The following is a 12,794-nucleotide window of genomic DNA, read 5'->3' on the forward strand; positions in this document are numbered from 1 at the left end:
GCCATTTAGACCAGGACACAGCAGACATTCTAAGCATGCTAACATTTCATTCCTTTTTGCGCACTTTGTCTCATCAACCTTGTACACGATGACCACAACAATGAGCAAACAATATGTTTCACTGTCACTGACATTAATGCCAAAGTAGAGCCAAATATAGCAGAATAAGATGCATTAAATTTGTGAGCATAAATGGGGCCCTTGATAGAGGGTGGTTAGACACACAGAGACACACTTCAGAGCTTTAGTTTCTATGGCTGTGATGTGTGCATGTTACATGATTTAATACAGGATGTTTACTACTCTCTGCCAGCAAAACATACAGTAGATTAATGTTACTGTGTGTATGTGTTTATAAATGACATAATGAGACTGGGAGTCAGGAAGAGAGAATGAAAGAGAGAGAGAAAGAGGGAGAGAGAGAGGGAGAGAGAGTGATGGATTGAGTAAAGTGACAGTCGAGAATTAGAGGGAGAGGGGAGTATGGCTGGAGCTGTAATGCAATTCCCCTGTCAGACAACACACACACACACACACAGTGTGTGTTTCATCCTAGGTGTGTGCTGTACATAGATGATCTTGCTCTGACATATGATCATAATAAAAAGCGTAACAAATAAAGTGTCAGTAAACCACTTAAATCTATCGCTCCAGGATGTGATCAGAGCCCTAGTTTACTGTTCAGTTTGTCTAATGGGTCGGTGCACAAGGGAGGAGATGAGTTCCAGCACCCCAGCAGCACAACTACATCTGCAGGTGTTATGTTTCCATCGAGTGACAAGCTGTTTTGAACCGAGCGGCTCGTCCACTGATATTACTCATAGCTCTATCCACTGCTTTTCAACCTCTCTCACACAAACCGACAAACATATTGACAGATTGGCAGCCTTCAAGTGATAATTATTAGCCACTTTCCATCTGTCTGTCTCTTAATTGTGCAAGTACTCATGCCCATTGCAATGTTCAAGTATAAATGTTCTCGCATATAAACACAGAGACAAACACACACAGAAATGGATGAGTATGATATTTGCCCTCCGTCCTACCAGCAGGACAAATGCACTATTTCATCCGAGATTGTTATATAAACAGGGCTGCCAGACACACACACACCATGCCACTGATCACTATCCTCATACCCTGATAGGAGCACGGGCCACACAACTGCTGCACCAAATGCAATTATAAAGACCTCCTGCTGATCAGTGTTTCAATCAGCCACTATCTTTCAGATTAAATTCCCAGTTTATGCTTCATACAGATTACTTTTCTGGGTTGGTTGCAAGTACAGTTTTGACAGGAAATGACTTTCATATGTGCCGGGTAAGGGTGTATGAATAAATAAATCAGATGTTGCACCGATTGATGTTATGTCATGTTTATCACCAGCAGCAGAAAGTAGCAGATGGAATGTGACGCAGAAGGCTGCTTGGTGACTAACAAGTGATTCAGGCACATCCCGTGGCAGTTTTTGCTTCCTGAAATGTGGTTTATATATCAAAGTAAGTGTTCAATCACAAGACCAATCACAGATTATCTCATTAAAGTGAATAGCTGCCAAGACAGGAATTAAAGAGAGAGATTTGCCTCTTTAGAAAGCAAAAAAAAGTTGAGAAATCACTAGAAATAACATATGACAGCACAGGGCGCCTCCTTCAGCGACTGGCTGCGGTGTGTGAAGGAGAGATACCGTAGCTCCTTCCTCCTCCTTCTTCCTGCTGCTGTCACTCAAAATCAACACTGCTTCAAAAAGACCAACAGTACCACAAAACGGCAATCTATAAATTAATTAATGTGCAATATGAATGTATACCACTGTGTAATATCAATATTCTGTGCAATATTAACATTAAATTGTTCCTCTTTCATATGTGCAATAATATCTTATTCAAGTTTTACAGTAACCTTATTCCTATTATATTTACTGTATAATTACTTATTTTGTATACTAAATCAGTTTTTTGTTGCACTATCTTCCTTGCTGTTGTTATCCTAAAAATGTCCTGCTGCGGGACCAAATGAAGGATTATCTCATCTTATTCTATTTTATGTTATTTTATACGTTTGAGCTGAGGTCTAACAAAATCTTACAGACCTGAGTCTTCCACGATGGCCGTGTCCTTGGGGGCAGCCATGGCTGTGGGACCTTCTGGGAACTGGTCTGTCCTCTTCATGCATGTGATGTAGCGAAGGCGAGCGGGAATGGGAGGATCTGGAGCTGCCCGTACTCTGGAGACTGTCAGGGATATCTCCATGACGGCTCTGACATAGAGCAGAAGAACAGGGTATTATATGCAGCACTAATACAACATGGTTACATTTCTTCTTCAGTTTTTGAGACTAGTTTGAATTCAATTCGGTTTATTTGTATAGCCCATTTTCACAAATTACAAATTAGTTTTAGAGTGCTTTACAATCTGTACATCTAGACATCCCTGTCTCAAAACCCCACATCGGATCAGGAAAAACTACCAAACAACCCTGAATGAATTGGAACGTGTTAAAATGTACACACACACACACACACACACACACACACACACACACACACACACACACACACACACACACACACACACACACACACACACACACACACACACACACACACACACACACACACACACACACACACACACACACACATCTTACCTCTCCAAGGCTGCTGTGTTGCTGTGCAAAAGCTGGCAGACTGCGCAGTGAAGGGACAGGGGAGTGGCCCTGACGGCCCCGAATTTCTCTCGGGGCCTGACTGCGGATGTAATCGTGGTCTCCGTTCAGGTTGTTGTCACTCGCAGAGCGGAGCAAGGAACGTGGCGAGGGCAGCGGGCCAGACGTCACACGTCGACGGTTGGTGTAGGAAGGGGTCTCCCTGAAAGGCACTGAGAGGTGAAAGAGACTCACCTTATCATGTGAAGCTACTGTAGGAAGCGAATGGTTTGATGGGGAAACAACTGCAACTCCACACACACCTCAAGGTCACTCAGATTGGTTTAGACTTGATTTCATTTAATTTTCAACATTTGTATGCAGCTATAATGTATATGCAAACCTTTCCACACTGATCAAGTGATACAATGATACATCTGGTCCTGATGGTACTGCAGCAAAGCCTAGAGATGAGGTTATTGTATCGTGGTAGTTCCTAGTGAATCTTATACATTATATTACATAGAATTATCATGTTTGAATATTTATTACTGACAAATTAGTAAACTAATTACAGATAAAGGAAAGCAGTAGTTTGAATATGGCATTAATGGATATGTTTAATGTTTAATTTGCAAAAATAAGAAATAATGTGTGTTTAAGTTCACAATTACACTACCGGCACACTGGCTTGGTAAAGTGTGTTGAAAGTGTAATAATGAAGCGGCCAAATCATGATTGAAAGAAGCATACTTTACATACATACACATGATTTCCATTTTAAATGATTTGTTAAAAGGGATTACATATTTGAATAACTTTCAGTTTCAAAATAAGGGTTTATATCGAGTCTACACTAGATGGCAGAGTTTTCCTGTATGTACATGTCTATGAGAAAAGTCTCAACTCAGCAGGGATCATATGAATCCCTGAATCCTTCTCCACATCTCACACATTACCATTTCCTTTCCTTAATTGACCCACACCTCTGTATATAACCTGTAATCACTGTTTTGAGCCCCTCCGCTAGCTGCATCTCCCTAACACACGTTTAAACCTATAACAGACTGAGGTAGCCTGGAGATATACCACCACTGCTGTCAACTTACCAACATCCGTTGTTTTGTGGACCTTTATGATTTCAGCCAGATCAAAGTTTCCTGCTATAATAGCCACCTGGAGGTGGGGATAGAGAGAAGGGAAGAGAAGGGGGAAACACGTGACGGAAAGTGGATAACAGCTAAATTCAATTCAATACAAATAAATAAATGTTTCCACACTTCGTCCTTTGTTGTGGTTGTGTCAGATGTGTCGAATCTGTATGTGTGGCACTGTTCTGTGCACTGTGTGAAACAGCCTGCCTTATGTACAAACAAATTAACTTTGATCTTCACAAGAAGTGTCAGTGTCAATTTCACACGGACTTCATCAACCAGAAAGGCTTGAAATCAGACACAGACCACGATGGTAAACCAGCAGTGCATGAGTACCGTTACGCTGCTTAAGTTTTAAATATCAATTAACGATTCAATTTAGCAGCAAGATGTGAGGTATGATAATATGCACAGAGCAACATGCAGAGGTTCTTGGATAACACACATACCTGAAAGGCGGTCTGGCTGTTGTAGTTCTTTATCTCTTTATTGGCCCCCCGGAACAGGATAACTCGTGCACAGCTATCCTGAATGCCAACAGAGAGATGTACGTGTCAGACTATGCAGCGAAACTGTTGATGTCCAAGTCAGCTAATGATCAAATGTATGTAAGTGTGAGCACTATTTAAGAATTAATCAAACAGAGGCAACTCTAAAGGCAGTGTAGAATGAAGAAGGAGGGTAAATGGTAAATGGGCCTGTACTTTATTAGTGCTTTTCTAGTATTCTAACCACTCAAAGCGCTCCAACACTACTTCTCATCATTCACCCATTCACACCCATTCACACACTGATGGGAGGAGCCAACATGCAAGGTGCCATCTGCCCATCAGGACACAGCTATGGGAGCTATGGACCGGGGATTGAACTGCCGATCCTCTGAAGGAGGACCCTGCTCACCACTGAGCCGCAGTCACCTCTTTTAGTTACAGGGAACACAAAATGTGAGGAATAGAGGAACAAGAAACTCAAAGAGACAAAACTATGCCCTGTACAAATAATGTAAGATTGTAAGTGAGTGTAGTAAGCCAATGGTTATTATAAAAGCCATTCAACAGAGCGTCTGGTGGCAAAGCAATGGCTACAATTAAAACTAATATATACTAGCGGGTATGAAAGCATAGGCTTAGAATAATTTATCAGAAAGAACACATTCCAACAAACACAACACAGACACCCTCAGTAGTTCACAAGCACACATGTATCACTCTTGTGTGCCAGACTATTACCATATATTGCTTTGTGTGTAAATGAGCACAGGCCTCTCGCCCAAAAACAAGCCCAAATATAGATTAATAGACATGGTTATGTGTCCATGTGCTGAGTGAATTTAACGCTGATAGCAGCATTAGCAAGACTTGCCTGAAATACAATCAACATACGTTCCCATTAATAACGTCCATGTGACTTCAAGCTGGGTGCATCTGATGAACTACTCTTTCTGTGTGGCCACCATCATAGGTTCGTATGGATGTGAATGAGTCTGCCCAGGGCAGCTGTGGCTATGTGTGTGGATGTCGGCATGCCTTTGTATAACAGAAGATATACTCCAGTAGGAGGTTACCACTGATGCACTGTGGCACCCTCTTCTGGTAAGACACATAGCTGTGAGCGATGGTGCTGTGCCTGTACAGTGAGTATAATGACCATGGTGTCAGATGAAAACCTGCAGAAGCCTGTTAAGTCCACACATAAATGGTGATCATGGGGGTATTTGTAAATGGAGCAGGTGTTACGAATCAGGCATGATTACTCTAGCTGCTAATAGCCCATACAACTGCTATGTGTCTAAAACATCTTAAAAACGATTTAGATAATCGCTTAAGACTGTTAGCTTAGCTAATTGCTAATCACTCATACATTATGCAGTTGCACACACACACACACACACACACACACATCCCAGTCTAACCTGTAATGTGATGACCAAATAAGTCTCATAACGTCTATTTATCCATGAATTGTCGTTGGAGAGCAAAACAATGTCGCTATGGAGTGAGAAAGAAGGATTGGTGGTGAATGCCATATCACTATCTGGTACTTCATCGAGACATTTAGTGGTGTCAGTGTTGGATGTCATGGCAACCCAGCCAACTAACCCACAATACAATTAACATATACACACAAATGTTTTTAACTGGTTTAGATGTAATAATATGAATAGAATGTAATACAAGGACAGACGGACAAAAAGAAAAAGGTTGCATGCATTTAAATGGGATTTTCGAGAACCTGCTGTTGATGTCGGCAGAAAGAGCAGAAAGAGCCGGTTTGAGTCAACTGACTGTTTCATATGCCAGAGATAAGGGAGCTACATCACACGTATCACATTGGGAACGTGTGATTCCACAGTGAATCAGATGATATTCGTCTTCCAAAAGCAGTCAGAGACGGTCTTTTTAGCTGTTAGCCAAGTATTGTCTTGTGCTACTGAAAGTGTTGGGACCGTAATCGTCTATTTTTCAGACTGATCTCCTGAAAACGTTCCCAGCTGGAAAGTGTGTTGTGTTATATCAAGAGATCATGAGTCAGTAGCATGTTAAGTAGCTGTGGCATAACATTAGCATGTGCATATTATTTGTTTATATCGTCATTTTGATATGTGTTGCTTTCTTCTCCAGTTTTGATACATTTTAAAACGTAGCATTAAATTAAGTTAATATAATTGCTTTTCAATGCGGTGAAACGCATAATATAAACTAGAAGGGCACAGACCTCTTCCAAGGCCAAACTGCTCCAAAATGGACCCATTCTAGACCGTACCACCAAGTTTCATGAAAATATAGCCAATATTTTTTTCGTATTTCGGCTGGAAAATAGAAACCAAACTGAAAACATAACCTCTTTGGTTTATGAAACCACATTAGGAACCACTGGCCTAAGGGCTCCACGCTAAACCACGCTAATCTGGCACAGCTGAATCTCTTCCTTTGCTTTAGTGTTAGAAGGTACCAGGCATTTTTTTTTTTTTTAATGTCTGATTTGCTGTCATCTTCTTAAATAATCGAATAAATGACGCTCAACATCGGAATTCTTGCATTTCTGCCTTAAAGATACATTTTACACTCATACACAAATGCATTGCGCAGACACACACAGACACACACGAAGGCCAATTACAGTGCGGGCCATCTGTCTTGCTCTTCTCTCCGAAGCTTCCTATAGGAATTCATTAAGAAAACCTTTTCAGTAGTGCTCACCATGCTTTGCTAGTTGTGATTACATTTTCTACACCGGAATACACAGTGAGCTCAGTCAAGTACTTTAAAGTAATGACGTGGGTCAGTCATGTGTAAAGAGTGTGACAGATGGTGCCTCTCGCAGCCATGTTTATACAGTTGAGGATCCTTCTCTCATTAGATTTGAATCAGATTTGGCATTCTCAAGTGAAAGTAGAGCTTGTTCTAACCTTGGATTGTGACTAACATCTAAAGCGCATAAGATGAACAATTTCAAGCTGAAATCTTCCTCATTATTGTATAAAACGACAGTGTTCAGTGTTTTACCCAGTTGCCACTATAGTACCTAATGTGGATCCAACCAGCTCCCATGGACTGTCGAGAAGGTAAAAGACCCCTGCTATGCCTTCAGTCACTGCTGCTGATCACATGTGCCAAGCTAAAAGCCCAGTCAGTACTTGTTAATGGACAGCCAGACCCGCGCAACGGGAGCATTGATCAAGCTTACACGTTTGCTGCCAATTAAGTTATCTTGCTATTCATCCACTCTCTCTCGCCTTCATCTGAACCTCTTTCTGACACTATCTTTTCTCTCTCCATATGGATATATTGAGCTTCACCACTGGACTAGTAGGTTCCCGGTCAATTCTACCACCCTGTTTCTTTCTGTAATCGTACAAAATCATGCGAGCCTGTTTCGAGCTGATTTGAAACAATCTGAGAGACATCGTTTCTGTGATCAATCAGCTCAACATGGCGTCTGACCTTCACTGGCAAGATAACAGCCATCCTTAGGGGCAAAAGCACATAAACTCAAAAAAACGATTCAAGCCCTTCTTAGAGGTGACACATTTAAATATTGTTTGATACATTTAAATAAATCAATTACAAAACGAAGATATTTATATTGAATGGGTGTAACACAAAATGTAGGAATACTTTCATTTATTAGATTTATTTAGGTTACACTCACAAAAACGATTCAAGCCCTTCTTCGAGGTGACACATTTAAATATTGTTTGATACATTTAAATAAATCAATTACAAAAATAGATATTTATATTTAATGGGTGGAACACAAAATGTATGAATTCTTTCATTTATTAGATTTATTTAGGTTAGATGGTGTGCATATCAACTCAAAATAAATGTGTTTCATTGAGGACTATCCTTTGCGCATGCGGCAGCTGAAAATCAGTTGTTTACATGAGGTGAAGACACTTTCAGGGCTGTACGGTGGCATAGTGGCTAGCACTGTTGCCTCAAAGCCAGAGGTCCGTGGGTTCAATTCCCAGTCGGGGCGTTCCTTCTGTGTGGAGTTTGCATATTTTGTTAGTTAGTTAGTTTATATTTTGAGTTGGACAAACACAAATTAATTTAATTTAATGAATATCGTTATTTTATTGTAGATGTATTTGATACAAATGAGTTGGACTAACTTAATTACATTTTATTGCACTCATGTGTTAAATTTGAGTTGGAGTTGCATATAATTATTGGATGGAAAACCTGCCAACAATTTAATTGAGTTCATCCAATGAGTCATTTCTTTGAGTGTAAGAGCTGGGACCATATCCATTACTAGACAGTACACTTACAAGACTTTGTACAGGTAACTGTAAATGTGTTTTAACGTGTAATGACTTTACTCACGTGAATGTGTTAAACACAGCTTGTGTTAAGTTTTGCTTTCGAAACCCATGGTGAAATGGACACACACACACACACACACACACACACACACACACATACACTTGTTAGTGAAGTCTTAGTAAAGTACTGATTTAATGTTCATGAACTAAGTCCTACTCTCTTTTTCCAATGAAGGAGCAGAAAGAAACCTCTTCCAGAACGCCCAGTACATGTTTCTCTTTTAGCAGCCTCGAACCAACCAGGACAACACATGGGCAAACTGTACTCAACAACACATCATGTTCCCAGGAGTATGCCGGCTTCCACTGTTCCTATCTCCCAGTGTTGTTATGCAACTCTCTTGATGTAGACATAACACAGTCATTCATATTTTACAATACACATTGTTTAATTCCTGCCATCACAGACCCTCACATATATTATTACTACACATTTAAGTTTTCCAGAACATCACTTACTGTAGAGTGCAATACAAATAACAACACCCGAACCATCATCTCAGGCAGTGCATATTTCCTCACGTGGGAGACTGCAAAGGCTGGCAGGTATGCAAAAACAATTCATCTCGCAGGTATCAATGTGGTGTCGATTTTTGTGGAAATTATAAAAATTACTAATAGAATAAGGCTGAAAATGTTGTATATTTTTCTTATTTTCAACTAATCCTATGAAAAGACCAAAATGTAAAATAATTTAGCCTGCAAAAACAAAAATACTGCATGTGTAGGTAAAGCCAGATATGGTATAATCCTGTGCTATAGACATATATTATTGTCTTAAAAAACACATTATTGTTGCACTGGATGATATTCATTACCATGAACATGGGCACTGTAGTTTATTATGCATTAGTGCCAAATAACAACTTTCTGCCGGCATGAATACTCACCAGAGCACCAATTGTTTGTAATGCGCAACCTTTTTATCAGTTTGATGTTTTCCTGTATGTATACATTGTGTACATTTGCTAAAAACTACTGAAAAACAAAACATAATTTCAGCCTTTTCTTTTAAAAATATAGACCACGGTTGTCAGTATGCACTAATAAATGAAAGTGTGATGTATTCACTGTAGTACAAAGATGCAAAGCAAATCATTAATCCTTAGGCGTACAGCTTAATAATAACTGAACAACCGTCCCAGCCGGGCACTGATAGTCTGAAGGTAGCCGGGGCATTTCAAATACAGACCATCAAAAACTATAAACTACAACAACATACAGTTTGCTGCTTTCATCCAAATTGCAGCAGAAAGAGTGCATTAATGTATAATACAAATAGTGTAATAATCCCTTTCAGATTTGAGCTTCGGCCACTCAGATAAACGCATCAAAAAGCTGTGTTGCCGTGCTATCTAAGCCGCTGTCTCCTGCACTGGCATGGAACATTCACATTGAATGTATTGTATGTATTGCGCATCTTTCTAATATGAATGTAATCCCACAGAAAACTCAAACATTTCTCAAGCATGCAAGCATATTTCTTTTTAAACTGTTACCTGGTTGTAGAGAGCACACACATGCAGTGCAGTGTTTCCAGATGCATTCTGGGCGCTCATGTCGGCTCCGTAGAACAGCAGGTGTTCCAGGTGCTGCACGTGGCCATAGTGGCATGCCTGAAAGGACATCATCACACATTTAGACAACAAATCAGAGTTTACTTACAAAGTCAAAAGGGAGAAACCATACATTGTCTCTGAGAAAATATACACGAGCAGTATGGCGCATTTTATCGTCATATTTGTTGTACCGAAGTGGGACAAAAAGGCCCCAAACTGGAATTTAACCAGGAATGTGCAACTAAGCCAAATAAGTCCATAAAGTGTTTTTCTAAGCTGATCAGTACATGTTTCTACAGAGGAGTTTCACAGAAATTGTAAAAACTAAAACATGTACACCTCTGAAATCTTAAAACTATTGAATATTTTTTGTTTTCCTTTGGGCTCGTTCTCTTCACGCATAATTTTAACAGGCTCTAAAACCAAAAATTAAACTTGTTTGTATCGCCTGAGGGAAAATCTGTGAGTTAAAATTATTCTGATAAGAGTGCTGCCTTTCTTTCTGCTTCTTTGTTTCACATAACTCGGAGCAACACACTTTTCATCTAATCTCTATCTATCTCCTCTCTCCTTTCCTTTCTATTCCGGGGTTTTGTCCTGCGCCATTGAAAGAAGCACACCAACTCGTCCCAGCAATTGTTCTCTCCCTCCTGTGTTCTGTCTCACTAAGAGTGTGTGGCAGCAGTGAGACAGCACACAAATGATGTTGGGATTGTTGTTAGTTATCAGACCTTCAGCAGGGTATCCTATTGTACACGATATATACCTCTAGAATACTAATGCTGGAAAGGACATACAAAAAGGGGAGACCAAAAGAAGGAGTAGTAATAAATAAAATGGGGACAATGTGTAGGGCTGAGGGGTGTTATTATACAGTATCTATATTTACCACATTTAAGAGTAGACTTAAGACTTTTCTCTTTGATAGCAATCAATTACGGCTGACAGAGGTTTGCTGATCCAGCCCCTAGATATGCTGCTGTAGGCCGAGACTGCTTGTGGACGTTTTAGGATACACTGAGCAAAATTAATTTAATTTATAAACACAAAAAACTTGATCTGAATCAGCATTGAAATACCATATATCCTTCCATTTAAAGCCCTTACTGTATCTGAAAATTTGGAACACTTTAAAAAAAATAAACCCTGTACAGTGGTACCTTAACACACTTGCCTTAAGAAAAGCAGATTGGAGGACATAAAAATGCATTGCAGCCCATAGACCAGTACTTTCTTCACTGAAATCATCTCCTCAAAGTCAGTTTCACAAAACTATCTTAAGTGCACAGACCTTTCGTAGATTGCTCGTTTCCGACTGATGAATGTCACCTGTTCATGAAGATGTGCACCTTCAGGTAATTCTCTCATTAGCAATGTAAACACCCCTCATTCAAGGCCAGCTGCGTATGTGCAGGTTTGATTCCCAATAGATGTCATATAAAAGGTGAAGAAGACTATTCTCATACTGCAGGGCTTCAAGACCGGCTGTCAGTAATTTGCCGACAAACCCACGACAAATTTCACAGTGTCAGTGGTATAGGAGGACCATTTTGTGGTTATACATAGCTTCAACGCTATAGTGTGACACAAATAAAGAGGGAATGTTTTAGGCTACATGAAGTTAGATGTGTTTTTGCCCGATTAAAAAACCTCAAATTTGTCATTCGTATATATATATATATACTGTAAAAAATAGTGTTGTGTTATACTGTGATTAAATTATTGAAGATAATTTTTTTCAGAAAAGGCGATTAAGAAAGAAGGTTTAAAAACAATATAGCCTACCACATTTGATTGTTTATTTAACATTTATATTAGCTTGATTCCCCGACTGTCATTCGAATAAATTGTTGCTATTCAACATCGTCTGTGCTCTTATTGATATTCAATGTGCACGACAGAGGTGATGAGTCCCACAGCTTCCTGCTTCGTTACATATAAAGCACAAGAACCTTCAGTGTCTGTCGGTCACGACACAGATGAAGACGCTAAAAGACCTGACACAAAAGACGCTAGCCTCCATTATGTTTACAGAGCATGCCTTGAGGCGGCATGAGTGTAAAATGCACTTATTATGCCATGTGTGCTCTTCATTGGTCAAGGACCTATTTCTACGCTTAACATAGACGGACACCACTATTTGCACTGCCAGGCACTGGTTTAGACACAGCTGCAGCAAAAGTATAGTAACTGTGTCCTCGTAACTCCTCATTTCTGGAAGCCTTTACTCTACTATAGAAACGTAAAGTTCATGATATTTTAGTAGTCTTCCGTATTTTTGCACTGCATGTTTCTGAGTAAAATGAACATTCAATCTGTGTGGGTGTGTGTATGGTACATGAATGGGTGTTGTTGGTCGCAAAACTAACATTACCATGTATCAGTAACCATTTTGCAAATGTAACATTTGAGCACTCAAACAACATCAATTTACAGAAAAACAATCATGTTTTTGAAATGTTTGTATTTATTTAATCTGCTTGGAAATGCAGTTGAACGTCTAAATTGATTGAAAAGACTGCCAAGGTGGTAAATGTCCAATTCTTTTTACTGACTTTCACATGACCCCGCCCAAGGGATGAGAGAAACACAAAAATCAAT

General features: G+C 39.7%; 1 protein-coding gene across 19 annotated transcripts in view; it reads right to left on the minus strand.

The window, feature by feature from the left end:
* shank3a (SH3 and multiple ankyrin repeat domains 3a) overlaps window positions 1-12,794 on the minus strand; it is a 175,741-nt gene that overhangs the window by 59,309 nt on the left and 103,638 nt on the right. For all 19 annotated transcript variants that reach the window (XR_008831987.1, XR_008831989.1, XR_008831988.1 and 16 more), the window contains 5 exons: window positions 10,134-10,250; window positions 4,253-4,330; window positions 3,759-3,825; window positions 2,653-2,882; window positions 2,096-2,262 (listed from right to left, as the gene is read on the minus strand). Coding sequence is in view for 12 of the 19 variants with exons in the window: in XM_056416032.1 (XP_056272007.1) it covers window positions 2,096-2,262; window positions 2,653-2,882; window positions 3,759-3,825; window positions 4,253-4,330; window positions 10,134-10,250 (659 nt within the window). In the remaining 7 variants the exon portion in view is untranslated. The remainder of the gene's footprint in view (window positions 1-2,095; window positions 2,263-2,652; window positions 2,883-3,758; window positions 3,826-4,252; window positions 4,331-10,133; window positions 10,251-12,794) is intronic.

This window comes from Pseudoliparis swirei, chromosome 6 (genome assembly GCF_029220125.1).
Source record: "Pseudoliparis swirei isolate HS2019 ecotype Mariana Trench chromosome 6, NWPU_hadal_v1, whole genome shotgun sequence".
NCBI classification, from domain to species: domain Eukaryota; kingdom Metazoa; phylum Chordata; class Actinopteri; order Perciformes; family Liparidae; genus Pseudoliparis; species Pseudoliparis swirei.